Below are 18,628 nucleotides of genomic sequence, written 5' to 3'. Positions count from 1 at the left end.
TCTTTCAAAAAAAAATAACAAAAGATGCCAAAATCACACCGTTTATCAAAGCCAGAAACTGTAAAAATAGAAATTATCCTCAGATTTTCAAATTTTCGACAGTCCTTGAACAAATCATATGAACGAACTCTTCTGTAAAATAAATCAAGACTTTAAGGCTCTAAGTTTAAAATAGTGATATTTCATCAAAATCACTTTCCATGTCTCGTTTAAAAGTTCACCAAAAATAAACCATTTGCAGTAACCACATCCTGTAAAAAACATTAAATTCCGTGCTCCGCTGAGAATGTTTGTGACAGCCGCTATGTTGAGAACAGTTGAGGAAATACCAAGCACCGCCCACAAGCCGGAGCAAACTTTCTCATTTTGCAGCTAAACAGTTCACTACAAGATGTTTCTGAAAACATTTTACACGAGAAATAGGCATTACAGTAACAGAATATTGATTCATATTTAATCAGTGCTGCCTAGTTTGACCGTTCGATCGGAGTTTGTGAGTGATTGACAGCTGCCTCCGTTGAATGAACAGCCAATAGGAACACTCTCTCTCTCTCTGAAATGACCTGTGATTGGCCAAAGTCTCCCATCACGGGCTAGATTTTCTAAAGCCTGAAAACAGAGCCATGAGGAGGTGCAGAAGTCTAGTTTTCTCTCAGAACATTTGATTTACAATATGCTGAAAGGTTATTGTGGAATTTTTGAACAATGATGCTAAAAATATTCTGCCTGCTGCCACTTTAAGTAAAAGATCTGAGCACTTCTTCAACCTCTCTCTATAATAAGTCTGGCATTGAAAGATGAGTAAAAGTGTCACCAGAGTAACTTAAAGCACAAGATAGGACTCCTCGCCTGCCAGTCTACCCCGTTAATCACATGGCTGATCAAAAATGAAAATTAAACAAAGTACCCAAGCTGTTGTGATGAGCTGCTAACCTTGATGTGTCACATTAATTACAATGTGATAAATAATTGATAGCCGACGGTGCTGTTTTCCTCCGCGGAGTACGTGAGAGTTTATGCCGCGGAGACCCCGACCGAGCGCGGTCTCCTCCAGCATAAATAAACAATCAGTAATAACAAACGATATATATAATGAATTTGCCGGAAGCGCAGAGTGATTTACCTTGAGAGAGGACCCACTGATTGAGTTTGACGTGGTACAGCACCGAGCGAAGACTCCAGTGCTGAACGAGGGGGTAGCCGGTCACCTCGCTGTAGTTCACCATGCCTGCAATAACACACACAAGAATGTATTAATACGGATGCAGTCCTCGGTGCTCGGGGGAGTTCACCACCACATCTGTAAAACCACACACAAAAATCTGTACTTTTAATGCGTTATTTACTCCCACAGTGGAGGAGATTGCAGTTTTTCAGTGCTATAGATCAAAGGGCGGCTCTACATCTCATTCTTGTTTACTTTACCTGAAGAATCAGGGAGAATATTTGATAAATATTAATATTATATTAGATGACAGGAGAGAGAAGCAGGCAAAGTCTTCAGTGTTAGATCAAAGTGGAGCCCGATCTACAGAAAAACACACAGGAAATTATCATAAAATCTATTCGGAAATAGTGATAAAGTAGAAGGCAGCCTGAAGTCTTTAGTGTTTGATGAAAGTGAAGGCCACCATCTCACTTGAATATACAGCACATTTATATTAAACAGGAGTGTTTTCATATTTATGGCGTACCCCAGATACCTCCAACTTATTTCCCTCTTAGGAAATCGTGTCAAAACGAAAACCAATTTCCATCAATTTCTGCAACGTTCTCTCTTTGTACCAGAACACAAAGTTCCTGCACGACACTGGAAACGGATCACACATCAGATGATGTACAAAACCGAGTAGAACAATGCATTCATAATGAAAACGGAGTATAGTCTGGATCTGACAGAGTGTTGACACCCCGTTGCTGATTATCATGTCTAATGAAAACAACACAAAGAAATGCATCCTTAGCGCCTCGTCAACATTTCACAGAGATCATGAAGTGATCAAAAGAGGAGGAAGCTGTGAGACAGTATGATGGAATATTAACTTCTTAATTTAGAAGCTATATCCTCTCACAAAAAGGGCAATATTCTGTAATTATTTCCACTTTTAACACGTGTAAAATGTTGCACTTTGACAACAAAAGGGCATGATTCATGCATAATGATGAATAATTCAATTGTTGTCACGGCCTGGACACAACAACAGTTCCTGTTCAGAGAAAGAAAAACCAATGAGGCTGAATCTAAGACCATTTTTTTCCCAGTGTAGTCTTTAGTGAATGCTTTCACTTGATAAATGACAACTAATTGATTATCAAAATTGTTGCCAATTATTTTTTGTCAACTAGATCTGGTTCCAGACTTTGTTTTTTCCTGGTAGTCCCTGATTGGTTGGCACCACACGCTGAAAATAACTGGATCTGGGGCGGCAAATGTTACGGCCAACAAATGCTGTCAAATTTTCTGCCCAACTGTGCGGGTTTAGGATGAATTATTTCAATAAATATTAGCTTGGTTAGGTTTAGCCTGGTTTGTCATAGTGCTATTTTTTTTTTTTCAATATTCACATTATTTTCTGGCGTTTTTAAACCAACCCGGCAACACTGCTGCGTAGCTAGAAGAGAGTCTGCCGGACCAGCTAGTAGTAACGATAGCTAATATAGATGAACAATTTGCTGAAAATAGGATAAGATTACAAGAATGTCTGTAGTAATATCCTACATATTCGTTGAATTTGGGTACATTTTATGGACCTAAAAATATGAGGTTATAAGGCCACCGGAACAAAAACACTGGCATGACGTCACCAACAGAATGATAACATCAAAACCACAAGATTGACTCTCAGTGGTTTCTGTAACATGAGAAATACTTAAAAAATATGAATATTCAAAACTGCAAAAACGGCCAAAATAGCCTAAATAGAGCAATCTATAGGGCCGTAGCCTTGTAGGAAAGTCACGTCATGCTACTGGATTTGCTTTGGATTTTTGGTTTTCTGAGCCCGGAGGTGGAGATGAGCGTTAAGTGTTTCCGCTGTCCAGTTTCGGCTGCATTCAGCTGGAGAACGTTCGGACACATCCGATCATTTGCTTAATTCCCTTGTAGAGAGAATCCATGAGATTGTAGTTGCTTGATGACAGAACAAGGTAAATATGGGAGATTGAAAGTTGTCAAAGTAACTCTTTGAGGTTAGAAAGTTACCAAGTTGCAGGTAGACAACTTTTTTCAATTATTTGACTTACAAAGGGAAGGTTTGATAATGGCCTGCAGTTGGTAATCACTCTTTTTTTAAGGAAAGGCTTGGTGACTGCAGTTTCCAACGCTTCGGGAAAATGATGTGATAAAAGAGAACTATTCTGCAGTAAATCTGTCTCCAAACAGCTTAAAACATTTTTACAGAAGCTTGTTGGTGGAGCATCAAGAGAGCAGGTGGACGGCTTAAGATGCTGCACAATTTCCTCCAAAGTTCTTTAGTCAAAAGCATCAAATCTTGCCATTTTTTTTTTACCATATTCCTTCCATGTGATCTGTTTTCTTTGCAACTTTTTAACGGCTGATATAATACCTTGAGTTTTATTGCTGAATAACTCAGCAAACTTGTTGGTTTCTCGGTGGAAAAGGGTTTCAGATGCAATCGGTGTGTGGAGGTTGGATCAGTCTATCAATAGTGCTAAAAAGAACATGTGCATTATTGGCATTGCTGACGATGTTGGAGAAGGAGGATTGCCTAATCTACTTTAAAAATGTCAAGGTGAATTTGAAGTTTGGGTATTCCCCTTTCTGGATCATTACGGATTGGGCATTTCTCCGTGGAGCTTTTTTTGTTTACCAGAGGATGAATAAACCCTGGCAGGCGCAATGACATCTATGACATTCTCAATCCTTGTCATTGAAATGGTCTAAAAGATCATTCGAAGAGGGCAAAGCGAGGGTAGGCAATCCAGAGATACCTGCGTCATTGATGAACCAATTCTTAACAGTTGACTGGTTTGCCCAGTTCTCAATCACCGCAGTCATCTGGAAGATATAACACACCACCTAAAACACCCAAAGCACTTCAGTTAAGCTAACGGTAACACTGTCATACTGTAAATATTATTTCATGTTGCTTTAAAGCCCAGTCTATTGATTTAGTTCCATTTACCAATCCTATCTCCAGCTGAAATCAATAATGCCCATCTCCTCCGCCTGAAGGAAGTCACCCATGTATACGAATGCTTTTCATTTCGATGCACCGCACGGTCTATCAAACGTTACACATGCATCTCGCTCCGCCGGCCGATGACCTGTCGTCTTATACGCGGCAACAAATAGTCGGCTGGCAGATAAAGCACAACACATAGGGACACGTAAATGAAGCAGCGATTGGGACACATGAGGAAGAGGAGACATTCATCACGCACCGCAGCGGGAGAGACCTAGCTGTTCTAAGAGCGGTTAAAGGACCAATCAGGCTCTTTATTTAACAGATCAATTATAGATAGAGCATGGAGTGATAGAGCACAGATTCCTAGTGTACATGACTTGGAGTGAATAAATAATCTCCCTCCCTTCTCCTTTGTACGTCGGCGTATTGCAACCATTGTAGGTAAAAAAAAAATTATAATAAGGGAGCTGGGGAGGGGGGTAATATTCCAAGAAAAAATTCTAAATTTCCTAGATTAAAGTCGTAAATTTACGGGAAAAAAACTGAATATTTTCTGAGATTATAAAGTCATAAAATTACGAGAAATAAAACTCAGAAAAACTGTGTTTCTTTGCCAAGGAACCACATCACTTCACTGTGCAAGGTTGGATCAACCTCATCACATCACAGACGATGCTGCTTGCTGTGTATTATACCTGCTATGGATGAACTCATCAAATTATACTTTGCAATCAGATTTTAGCAATAAGGAAATACTCATATCACCATTTTATCATAAGCATCCGGACTTTGCCATGAATTGTAACCTGACCCTGTCAGATGGTTTGTCTCACAGAACCATCTGAGAAGCTGTAAATGGAAACTGTTTGGAAAAGTGCGGGCAGTTTCAAAAAATACTTCCCATGCAAATCGGGGGCATCGGGTGCGACTTGCCGCTTCTGTAAACTACCTACAAACTTTTAAACTAACCGTTGATCTAAAATGAAGACAGTTTCAGCAACTGCATGGCTTATTTGTCGTCTAAAATGGTTTCAGTAATGCATTTAGGTGTACTATTTTTTGTAATATACGAGAAAAAAAGTTTCCAAACGAGCCACCATGTTCCGGTTTTAAAGGTGGGAGCACCACGCTTGGCTGCAGTAACTCCTCGCGGGACGCTGATTGGTCCGTTGGCTGACGAGCCGGACTCACGCATTACTTGAAGCCTGCCGAGATGGATTTTCGTGAGACATTTGATTCCGTGATTCTCACGTGACATCGCGAGAATCCAGCTGCCGTGCAAGGTTAGTGAATTAGGCCTATTCAGAAGAAAACAAAATGTTGATTTGAGTTTTTTCTCATAAATTTGTGAGTTTTTTCTCAGATAATTACCCCCAGGCTTCGTTTTTTATTTATTTTCTTTACCTACGATGGCCCATACACCGTCATACTTTTGTTTATGACCATAAACATACATTTATTTGTATCATTACAAACAAAAGCTTGTAAAAGTGTGATTTGTAGTAGCAGGACCCGCCTCATTTTTTTTGCATAAAAATGCAGGATCAGGCCTTTAACATTATCATCACTTACACTGGGCCATTAGCAGAGCTGCAGAATATAAATCATCCCGTCTCCTATGGCAACTGACAGCCGTGTCATGCTGCAGTGGTGGGATTACAGCCATACATCACTATGACTGCCCCCGCCGTGTTCACAAGCACATCCAGAAGGTATCTGGATAATGCTCGTGACTGAGACACGTCTCCTGCAACCACAGACACGGACGATGGGAACGGGAGGGAGAAAAGTGTGTGTGTGTAGGAGAGATTTTTCCTGGACGATAAATTGAGACATGAATGTAAGATAAGGAAAAAAAAAAGGTGAATGCAGCTCCGTAAACTACAAAGAAATTGTGTAGCAGAAGCTTACGGAACACATGTAAGACCTGTGTCTCGAACTGAAAAAATCGCTGTATTAGCGAAGCAGTAGTGGGCAAACACTGCTGCTGAGACTAATGTTTCTTTCTGACGGCAGTTAGTTGAATGAAAACGATAAACATGAAAACGTTTTTTAAGTGTCTCTAGACTCACTGTAACATAATAAAATGTACACCTATATTTATTGTATGTACTGAAAAGTGCAATGTGCATTTCTACTCCGGGTAGTTCGTGCCAGCAAATAAGAATTAGTTTGAAGTTTTAAGCCTTTTTTCCAGACAAGGTATACATATTGCAATATTGCTGGGTATGCTGGCTTCATGTATCAGTGAAACTTTCTGGCGTTCAAACATAAGTTTCTGTTTTGTAAATGTTCAATAATGGCTTTATTCAGAATTTTTTATTATTTTTTTTTACCCCTCACTGCAAGGGGAAATAATAAATGAAAGACTGATGTAACATATGATGAATCTCCTTAAAGGTCGGGTCGGTGAAGAGTACATTCGATTTTTAAAATGAACAAACTGAAAAACCCATCCCATCGTTGCCAGCTCTTTTCCAATGAAAGTAGCTAGCAGCACTAACTCCAAAAGTCCCTAAATATAGAGAGAAAGATGCCAAGTATGCAACACTGACCGGCCCCGTCCCCGACAGGCAATGAGTGTATGGGCAGAAGCGTCAACGTCCGGGCGAGGAGTGTTGCAAAGCTCACGTACGGAGCCGCAGGCCACCTTCACCCCTGGGCAGACTGCGCAGACTCCATCGGTTGAGAAGTGTAAAGAATATTGTCGGTTCATTACGAAACTGTGGTGGACCGCGTTATGACTATGTTCATATGGTCGGAATCATCAATGAAACTCAGGTCAATGGATTTTCTGATTGCCAGATAGTCTATGTGAAGATAAAAAAAAAGAATAGTAGAATTGTCATATTGAACAGCCAAATCTGAGTCGAATCAAAAAATTCAGATTCTGGTACAGCCCTACTTACTACTCCATAAATAGTCCTACACTTGTGCAGGCGCACTACTCACCCGTGAGAGTACTGCTTAGTGTTTTAAATAGTAAAGTTTAAGTGATAATGCCTGTGTTTGGGAAGTAGTGAGCATACAACTGGATAAATGAGACTTGGATTTACTGCATGAGTTGTGTGAGAGTTAGTAAACGGATGTTTTGCTGTTGTTACACGCAGCCCCTCATTTACTTCAATTCATCAAGGCTTTACTCTGTTTTTTGATTCTCCGTTCACCGTGGAGGATTGAGAGAAAAACAAGAATTCAAGGTAGCGCGGGGGGAGTAATTGATATACAAATGGCCATTTTGTGGGTGAAGTGTTTTTTTAAAGTTCACCAATGAATGCAGCCCTGTATTATCTATTTTTGAGCATAAGCCCGGAAGACACAAATTAGATGTGAAATATGATAAGTGTTGGGATGCGTGCAAGGCCAGTAACAGCTCCTTTACAAGCATGCTGGGAAAATGCAACATTTGGCAGAGGCCTGACACCACCTATGAACTTGATGAATAAGCCTCTAAATGTGATGTTCCTGCATTGTCCTCACCTTCAGCTACATCCATTTATCCCCTCTTATGGGAAATGGCTCCCCGGAACGATAGATATATTCCCCGGCGCCGAGAGAGCGAGAGCGCACCACTACATAACCTCCCCCATCCCCATCCCCATCCCCATCCCCAACCCCCCGCCTCTCTTAGTGAAAATGAATAACAAGCCCAAAAACATATACAGTAGCGCAGGCGTATTCTTCTTCTTGCTGAAAGGCCTTGTCTCCCTTTTAGCCCTGGGGTGCTCTGCTCTCATTGTCTGACAGAATGATTAATTTGACTGAACTTCACTTTGCAAACATCCCAAGTTCACAGTCTCTCCCCATGCAGTCGGTGCCAGAGCCTTTAAGGGAAGTAGCTTGGTCAGGGCTGCGCTATGTACTACAGCTGGTTTCCTTTGTGAAAATACAAGGCGTAATGGCATTTAATGGCACTAAGTTATGTAACACATTAACGCAATTTGCGATTTCTATGCTGTAGCGCCAGTTTTAAAGCAAGTGAAGATACCGGCATCATATGAAACTATAAAAACCTAAGGAATCCATTGGTGCCAACCATGTCATACTGGCTTGTAGCGAAGGAGTTTATATAACGCTCCAAACTGGAAAAACTGTCACGGCCATTTTCAAAGGGGTCCCTTGACCTCCGACCTCAAGATATGTGAATGTAAATGGGTTCAATGGGTACCCACGAGTCTCCCCCTTTACAGACATGCCCACTTTATGATAATCACATGCAGTTTGGGGCAAGTCGTAGTCAAGTCAGCACACTGACACACTGACAGCTGTTGTTGCCTGTTGGGCTGCAGTTTGCTATGTTATGTTTGAGCATATTTTTTATGCTAAATGCAGTACCTGTGAGGGTTTCTGGACAATATCTGTCATTGTTTTGTGTTGATAATTGATTTCCAACAATAAATATATACATTTAATTGCATAAATTAGCCTATTTGTCCACTCCCATGTTAATAAGAGTATTAAATACTTGACAGCCCTAAAATAAAAATTTTTTGGTTAAAGGGTAACATTGGTATTTTCCCATGTTTTTGTGTCTAACTGACTAATAGGGACAACAATTTCTGAAATTGGTCCAGTGTTGAGGGAGAGCGCTGTAGACGTCAGCCGCTCACGAGCTGCAATATGGTGCTATTGGGGCAAGCTGGCACCGTCATTTACGTCCGGTAAAAGTGTTTGTTTTTGCCATGACAGGCTCTGATTGTCATTATAAGTGTCTGACATTATATAAAGAGTCTTGCTCAAGGAGAAGTGTCGTTCTGAAATCTGGCGAGGTGACGTGTTGCGGTGGAAAAGTGGAATACATCCATGGTGGAAACGCAGAGTTTGTTGTTGTGTAGGAGTACAGAAAGAATAGCTCAGTGTTATCTAAAATATTTTCAATGTCATGGCTGTATATTTACATGATTTCCACAATGTGGACGAGGTCTTTGAATTCCATGGCCGCCCGTATTTATTTGAGCCAGAGGTTACGGATATTCAGATTTCACAACAAGGCTTCTCCTTGAGCGGGGCCTTGGACACAATAAGAAACAAACTGGATCGAGAAAAATAAATAAATAAAAAATGTCCATAATGTTGTCAGACACTTAGTATAACAATCTGAGCCTGTCAGTGGAAAAAACGAGCACTTTTGGAGGATGTAACATTACATGGACGCTGCTCACCTGCCCTTGCAGCTTGTTTTGCTGCTGCCAGTTGCAGCGTTCTCCGTCAATACTGGACCAATTTCACAAAGTGTTGTCCCCATTAGTCACTTAGACACAGTTGCAAAATTGAGGATTACATTTTATTTTACATTTGCGACATACAATAAGCTGATACATTTAATGCATCGTTTGACTTTAAAGTGCAAATTACACCACCGTTTAGTATATTTCTACTACTACTACTACTACCCCCCGGTTGCACGCAATGTCTTTCCATGTCTATGCAAATTACAATATGGTGATGATGGTGCTATGGCGGGGGAAAACGACGTTGCCTCGTTGTTTGGGAGCCATCGATTTTTTTGTGTCTAAAGGACAGAATTACTGTATTTTCTCTTTGCAAAAAGGAAATACCTTCTGTTGTAAGACTTGTGTACATAGACTGGACCCAGGAGGAATTATCAGTTTAATAAGGTGACTGTAAACACCATTTACTAACTGAAAATGTGGATTCAGATTCAAGTAACTCTTTGACCTTCTACCCAACAGCCTGTGGAGTGTTATGACAAACTGCAAACATAAAAATACCCTAAGTGACCAGAAACACAGCAACACCTGTATGATGCAACGCGATGCAATACACTACAACACGACTTAATGAGCTGCTTTAGTTGTTTGTGTGTCGAGTCGAGGCTGGACGATCGTGGTGGTGTGGTGGAAAAAAAGAAAAATGCTGATATTTCGCCGTTATTTTGTATGTAAAGCAGAAAAGAGAAAAACAACATCACGGTGCAGTGCGAGTTCTGTACTTCCAGCTGTGAAAATGCTGTCATCATCCAAGGACTGGAATCACTGACACATTAGATACCTGATTTTAACTTAGAGCAGCAGCAGCAGTACTCATATATATTCAATTACATTAACCTACATGCTCATTTCTAGGGCTTCACCGTGTGTAATTGTGGTTACATAAGTATAATTTATGGTGATGTTAGACTGCTGCTAAAGCTGCTACATTTTTACTTTTGGACTGAGACAATTACAGAGACGACTAAGAGCTGTGTCGCTCGCTCTGTGAGAGAGAGATAGAGAGAAGCATGCAATGTTTCTGAATGTCAATGTTATGAATGATGCTTTGAACTATTCGGTATAGCCCTACAAATGTCCCAGTTTGCCCTGTATTATGTTTACTGGAACAGAAATATGAACTGGAAAGTGCACAAACCATCCTGCTTTGTGACAACTTGCACCGTGCTATGATGTTGTTCCCCTTTTCTGCCTTACATACAAAATAATGGTGAAATTCCCACCCAGTGAGAGCATCTTTTCACTAACGGGGAGCCACACCGCCTACCTCTACCTGACGGCTCCCTCGCTGAGCTACAGCGGTGTCCACACAGACAGCGCTGCTGCTGCGGTGCGAGAACCACGTCCTGAAGTGTTGTAATGTGTGTGCATCTGCATAGTATATCGCTCTTTATTTTAAATGTATTTTAAAATTGTAATCCTGCTAGTAATCCCATTTTTACCAAATGTATCTGTAATCTTTTTTTTTCAGTTACGGGTTACCTTTTTTTTAATCCTAATTACATAACGCCCTTCAATGTAATCCGTTTCTTCCCAAGCCTGATTACGCTATTATCTTCAGTTTAGTTTTTTTAATCATATACGGTTTATATTATTCAAACCAGTTATAGATGGACAATTATATGTTTGTCAAATGATTATAATTCAAACTAGAAGGGCAGTAAGAGAGTGTAGACCTCCGCCAAGGCCGTTTCCATTGGTGCGTGTATCCGCACTGTGATTTGAAACCGCTCCCAAATACTAATGTGTTCTTCCGTGGCCGGTGCTACACCCTTCCACCAAGTTTTATGAAAATCGGGCCGACAAAAAGACAAACAAACCAACCCGAATCTGTAACCTCCTTGGTGGAGGTAATTATAGGTCTGTATGTCTCCTGCATCTTTAACAGCATCAGAAAACATTACAGACACTGAATTAGTCCTTGTTTAGAGTTGGTGTGTATCAAAAAGAGCTGTCAATCAGTGTGGGAGTGAGACTTTAATGCAAACCTGCGCATTTTAATTTGTGATCCAACAACTTTATGATAACAGTTGGGTCACAGATCGTGTCGGCGTCCAACCCTCTTTAACAATTAGTCATTTGAGAACATTGTACTGCTACTTTTAATGCCGGGCTGTTTGTCTTTTCAGTTTGGTATTCATACTTATTCCCAGTAGACTATGAATACAACGATTGGTTCATTAGCTCAGTAACGACTGATGAGACCAATTCAGGTGTCGTTGCTTTGTTATATTTGTCTGCACTTGAGCTCTGAATGACTTCTTCAGCTGTAGAGTTTGATAAAGAGTGGGCTACACTGGTTATAGCTATGCTAATGCAGATTAAATGCATGGTGTGGGCAGTCTAATAAAGCTAACTGTGTGACTAATGGCAATATTAAACGTAAAACTCACCAAGGGCAAAGAGCCGCATGTTATACATAAGAGCTGAAAATGGATTTTAAAAGCAGTGTTATTTCCTTCGGTGAGTGCATTGTCACAGTATAAAGCCAGAGCCGTCTGCGAGCGTTATGTTTTAAACTCATATAGGCGGGACAATGCTTGGCCCAGGGTGCATTGCAGTTATATAAATCAAAGCAAAACTGAATCAATATTCCAGCTCTGTGAGAGACTGTGTGAAGTAGTCCATTGGGATGTAAACTCTCCAGTCCTTTCTATGAATCCTCCAATGAGGACCAGAGTTCAATTCCCAACTATTGGAGTTTTTTGCTCAGTGATCCATCTTTGTTAGCCTGTCTACTTTTTCATTGTCCAAATAGAAAGATAAAACACCCAAGTTAAGCTGCATGAAGGTAAGATTTATTTTTATTCCCCCCCCTTATTCTCTTCATGCACCTGTATTTTCTAATTTTCCAGCACCTTGTCAAACAGAATGACTTTGTTGTGCAATTATATACGAGGTCCCGAGGGGCAAATCTTTCTAAGTTCCTTCATCTTTTTATTTTTTTCATCTGAGAAACAGATGGGGAAAAATTGTGAGGTGGAAAAAAAGTTTTGGCAGGATCATTTTTCCACGATACTTGTTTTGTTTTTTAGTCATCTATGAAGACAGGTGAAACAAAGCAAGTTTGTGCTGGGGATTTTTTTGTTGTTGTTTGTTGTTGTAATACTCATTTCCACTAACTCATGTTCTAAATAGGACTAAAAGTATTCGTATTTTCTTCCAGGTGAGTTTTAAATTCTCCTTTGTATATAATTGTGCGGCGCAAAAAGTTTGAAATGTGAATTTTTTAAATCCACTTACATGGTAACATTTCCCTGGGTATAGTCATTGTTTTGCAAGTCATAAGCAAGTCTCAAGTCTGTGCACTCAAGTCCCAACTCAGGTCTCGAGTCCTAAACAAGCCATATGCGCTCTTCACCAAATGTAACGTCATTTTAACAACAGAGTAAATGGATCCAAATGGTGCTCAGTAACATGACGTTAGTTCTTCATGGTTTTCTCCTGAAACTTGATTGGATGCTGTTGGATTGGTTCAAACAAAGTGGATCTGGAGAGTTAAGTGTAAGATAATCAAATGCAAGTCCCGATATCATTCACCGGAAATGAAGAGTCCAGAGTTCAATAAAAAACAAAAAAAACACCACTTTTCAGAGATTTAGCAATAAGCAACAAAAGATAGAAATTCAGTTTGTTCAGTTCAGTTCAGTTTTTAGCCCCCCGAGTGAATCCTCTTCTCAAACATAAAGGATCTCTGCATCTCTGGATCCCGCTGCTGCATGGCGCTGTTGTGTGTGTGTGTGTCAAACTCCGACACAGAGAGCAGAGGACAGAAGCAGCCGTATTTGGCGTTTGGCGGGTGTTAATTTCGGACCCTGCAGACATCGTACGGTACTTTCGGTTCTGTAGAAAACGAGTACCGTCACATTTTTAGAATTTTGGCATGGACTTGGTACAGAAGTATCGGTTCTTGTGACATCCCTAGTAGGGAGTTTAGGGGTCATTCCAGGTGTCAGTGGTCCGTCTGGTCCCAGCCAATCACATGATCAAAGAGAAAGAGCCAGAGTACTGATTAATTTGTGACAAAGCAGACAGCTTCCTTTCATGGAGCTGCTAAATAGGTCAGATTATGAGTAGCATAGGTAATGAGATTTAAAATCCCAAAACACACTGAACAACAGAAAAGCAGAGTTGTTGGATGTGAACCAAAATGTCAGCAAAAAAACTCAATATCACTTGATTGTGATTTCCATTGAGAGAAAGGAAGAGAAAAAAAAGAAGAAACGTCCTCCCGTCTTTGTTCCAGCTCCAATTAGGCTGCTCGGGGAATGCAAATTGAGATCTCTTGTTAACATTTGCGACTCCGTCCCCATCGGGAAGCAGGGCAGAGAATATCAGACGGAGAAAGTGCAGGGGCTTGTTGATGCTCGACACCCGAGAGCACGTAGCTGATGGAAACCGTGGCCCGGCCCAAACACCCAACAGTCCTCCTGTAACTTCGCCGTGCGGCTGGAAGTGGTTTGTTATTTTAGTCGCTTCTCTAAGGAAGATTCATAGGAACGAGCTCAGGTAGGAAAGTAATCTTATGGCTCATAGAACCCCATTAACTAGCCTGGCCTGTGCTCCATTTCACTCTCGGATAAGTCTGGGAATGAATGATTTAGAGGGGAAGAGAGAGGGGGACGAGTGAGTGAGGTAAAGAAAGTGTGAGGGGTTGGGGGGAACAGTAGGAGTTATCCAGAAGGCCCATTCTCTAATCTAATGGGAAACTAAATGTAATACAGCGCAGCACAGATTTCTTCCCCAGACAATTCTGATAGGAAAAAGAAAAAAAAAAAATTGCTGGAACAAAATGTTGGCCCTCAGAAACGATGAGCAGACACCACGGGGATGGTTAGGTTAGAGCCTAGGCCAAACGCTTTCCATAATTCAAGGCAAAGAAAGATTACTGTGGAGAATTATCATAATACGGGCCCTCGCCACTCCTGCTCATCTCCTTTCAGCCAGGTGCTCCCCACAAAAATGCTTACACTAATCCCAGCATTACTGTTCCTATGGACCATGGCTCAACCAGAAAATGTCCTTGGTGGCCTCTGAAGTAACATTCAGACCATGTCCAAAGGGAACATTAGTGTTGCTGTGAACTACTGTTAGTGCAAAGAAAGAAGGGCTTTCAGATATGTCCGGAGAATCCTCTTATTCCTCCCGGCAGTGTGGTCCCTCTGCCTCTCACTGGCTTCTCTTCTCTGGTCATTTTTATGTCATTCCTAGTCCTCTCAAATAGCATTTCTATGATGATGGAACTCGGCTCTCTACTAAATAGTCTGTAGGATATTGTCAGATGTGTCGTGAGGATTTTAGCAGCGTGGCTTTAGGGGTGGCAACTTTGAGCGAAATATCGCGACAGATATTAAGGGCGTTTTCACATTAGGTACGATTGATTAACAAACATCGGACGACCCCATCCCCTACTATTGTCTATATTTTAAGGAACCTCTCGCCTACGTTCTCAACTATAACGCCACCGACAACCCCACACTCACCGCCGCTACACACACACACGGTATGTCGGACACACGCTAAAGTTACGCCGTGCTGACAGACCGTATGTGTGTGGCTACAGAGTTCACAAAGCTAATAGCAAAGCTACAGCTGCTAACGTAGCACAAACACACACACGGCCTGTCGGACACACGCAAAAGTCACGCCGAGCAGACACACAGCTGACAACCTGGCAGCTAAACTAGCTAATGTGGTGGAGACTAAAGTGGCTGCATGTGTACAAGACAATACACGCAGCAGCGTGGCTGCTACAGTAACGCTCCCGGACGGGTGAACTGGTGACTCAGTTGTCTGTTGTGCTCATACACTGCAGCTGGCGCACCGCTGCATGCGGCACTAATCTTGTCGGCGAAGTGTTAATAATCGGTTAACGAAGGTCGGTTATCGGTTAGGAAAAAATTCAATATTAGCATCCCTAATGCATTGCAATAACTAGGCTAATGTTTCTGGAAGGATACGTTGTAATCCCTTGACTTCATGGAGTGATAGCACTTAGTACTTTGGTTTTATGACTAACAACTGGTAAAGCTAATGCTAGGTCTACTTTGTGTTTTTACAGTGCCAAATGTTAACATGCAAAGATGCTAAACTCAGATGGTGAGCATGCTGAGCATTACTTGGTGAACATCAGCATGTTAACATTGTGAGCATGTTTCCATGCTGGCATTTTGCACACAGCACCGTTGTGCTAAGTGACCTTTTTAATTATAACATCTGGTGACATCTTCTTTTGACCAGCCTCATCTGGTCATTTTAGATCAAAATCACGGCATGTATATAAGAAATGTAAAAAAACAACAACTGGCTATGGACCATGGCAGGTGTGGCCGTGTCCATGAATCCATTTTTTCTGACAAATATCTTACAAACCCAACTGCCAAACACATTATCAATAAGCCTAAGCACGTGCTAATTAGGCTGGCAGATGTGGCTTGTGACAACTCAAGGTGACACGCTTTTCATTTTCCGCTGCGCTGAAGGTAAGGCTGAGGGGACCGCCGTTGCCAGCGACTCAAAAATAAGATGCCAACAAAGTTCAGCAGATACCTTTGTGCTTGCGTGGTCACAAGGCCATATGCTTAGGCTTTAATTATGAGGGACTTGGGGAGAGAGGGACTCTGTTGAACTATGAATCACTGCCACACTGCCTGCCTCAAAAGCCCCGTTCCACTGGATTTAAACACTGCCGACACAGGTCTCCCCCCCTCTTTATAAATAAACCCAGTCCGGATGCATGTGTTAAATAGACAGCTGACACCACTGTTCACTTTCATTAACAGCTTTTTCTAATTAAAATCTAAAAATATACATTTACTGGTATGAGTAAATGAATGTTAACTGTGCATACTTAATCCAGAGAGACCTGCTCTAGAATAAGCATACACACTTTAAGCATGTTTAAGTTTAAGCAACAGTCATACAATTCACACCGACACAATTTATGCGGACATCGGTTTCACATTAAGAAAAAGCAATTACAAGTGGACTTGGAAATAATTGCCACTGTGTGTTTAATTTATCCTTTGCATTGTTAAATTAATAATGGCGTATTAAACTTTTCTTTTTATTATTCTCAGTTGTCAGTTTCCAAGTTGAAATTGTTTAATTATAACTTTCAGAACTCATTATCATTAGTTCAGGTGACTAAATGGACAGGGATCTAAAAAGTTACATGACGGAGGAAGATCTCAGAGGAGTCAGATAGTCTTCTGCAAACCGTGATGAAGATAGGTATGTAGTTATCCTGCATGAGCTTTCGTCCCGCGGCGGGTCAGGGAACGTGGCGGTGCGCTAGTGTTGTCACAATACCAAATTTATGACTGATGCAATACCCTGTCTAAATGTCTTGATACCGATACCACAGCTTTTTTCTTTTTTAATTAATTAAAAATGTAGTAATTAAAAACAATTGTATGCAGTGATCTGATGTTCCCTATACTTATTTTTTATTTTTTTTTATATGTGCATTTGTTGTTTATATATATTTATTTGATAATGTACACACATTTACACTTATTTATATTTTTCTTATAACTTATCTATGTTTTATATATAAATATAAAACATAGATAATTTATAATATATATATACTGTATATATTATATATATATATAATATATATATATATATATATATATATATATAATATATATAAGATAAGATATTCCTTTATTAGTCCCAGTGGGGAAATTTGCAATATATATGAATAAGACATTTTTAGGTGACCAAAATGTTACAATTAACTTTCATGAACTGAAAACACACTGTGAAAGGGTTAAAGTTAGACGATTGGACTCTAAATGGGACCATAATTTACTAAATGAACATCATGCTGTATTGAAGAAGACTTGAAACTAGCGATTGAGACCATAAACTCATGTTTACAATGTTTACTGTGGTAATAAATCAAGTGAGAAGTAGGGTCATTTTCTCATAGACTTCTATACAATCAGAGAAGTCGCCCCCTGCTGGCTATTAGAAAGAATGCAAGTTTAAGACACTTCCGAATTGGCTTCACTTTTCAGACCCAGAGGTTGCAGCCTGGTGTATACATACATACATATATATATATAAAAAGCACCAATGATCACAGCATAAAATGTCAATCTCTTCCAAACCGTAACCAAGTGCTTTGAGTGCCCAAACAGAACCAATTAAAATGTTAATGCTTTATTTAATAATACTTTCTAGTCTTTATTGTTTCCGCTCTTTATAACTTAATTTAATTTTCAATTAGCAACTTCAACAGGTCTGAATTTTAAGCTCTTATCTGCTGTCAGGAGGCCTTTTCCATTTGCAGGAATTCTATTAGAAATAGCTCGCAGTGTAAATACACGAGCTGTTGGCCGTTTCTGTTTTCCGCCGTAACTCAAACATACCATCTGAAGCTCAATTAAAATTAAATTTTGAACGCAGACCCTCAATGGTAATCACGGTTTAGGAAGGGGTTTTAATTTATTCCTCGACGCTGATTAATTGCGTGGAATTGCCTCAGCCATTTCCCGTGTTAAACGTCAGTTAATTAGCTGACAACATTGGATGGGATAATTAATTCAGCTGGGGGTCGCAGCATGTTACCACTGGGGGGGGAGGGGAGCTCAGGCTGGGGGTCCCGCCCGGCGACACAGACCCACCGCCTGCCTTGTAGCCACCTGCAGCCGGTGTGAGCAGGAGGCTTGTTTTTAGACCTAATGAGACTCGAGGTTTGAGTCGCAATGTTCCTCTTCAGACCTCATTTTTAATACCTGAAGAAGAATTAGGCTGCAGTGGCCACTCAAGTGCCACGGCAGCACAATGCTGGGTGGATAAATAATGACCCCCTGTGTTCCACTGTGGAACAAGCCCCTCTATCAAAGGCTTCAGAGTATGAGTTGTTTGTCTTTAAAGGTAGGCGAAGGGCATCTAGAGCCCATCACTTACACCAGTTTGGTCCTAGTCTGCCCTCACACCACACACACACACACACACACACACACACACACACACACACACACACACACACACAATATGTAAAGCTTTGATTCTCAGCCTGGAGAGGTCTAATTTCTCTTGGGTCATATAGTATGTACAGTATATCTGTGTTGTTTCGTTGTTTTTTTTAAGTCCCTTTGGGTTTCACCAGGCTAGATCTATGCGCGGTGTATTTTTATATTTATATTTATGAATGTCGGAGCATGTAAAATAGTGCGACAGTGAGTTTGTGTGCACATACTTTGTACTTTTATTTTATTTTTTTATTTCATTTAT

At 40.6% G+C, this 18,628-nt stretch overlaps 1 protein-coding gene across 6 annotated transcripts in view; it reads right to left on the bottom strand.

Moving 5' to 3' along the window:
* astn1 (astrotactin 1) overlaps window positions 1-18,628 on the bottom strand; it is a 418,066-nt gene that overhangs the window by 176,822 nt on the left and 222,616 nt on the right. For all 6 annotated transcript variants that reach the window (XM_074650205.1, XM_074650206.1, XM_074650209.1 and 3 more), the window contains one exon: window positions 1,124-1,228. In XM_074650205.1, the coding sequence (XP_074506306.1) occupies window positions 1,124-1,228 (105 nt within the window). The remainder of the gene's footprint in view (window positions 1-1,123; window positions 1,229-18,628) is intronic.

The sequence above is a fragment of the Sebastes fasciatus genome, chromosome 11 (genome assembly GCF_043250625.1).
Source record: "Sebastes fasciatus isolate fSebFas1 chromosome 11, fSebFas1.pri, whole genome shotgun sequence".
In the NCBI taxonomy this organism is placed as follows: Eukaryota; Metazoa; Chordata; class Actinopteri; order Perciformes; family Sebastidae; genus Sebastes; species Sebastes fasciatus.
Note: the sequence above shows the minus strand (reverse complement) of the source record. Positions and strands in the feature narration are given on the sequence as shown.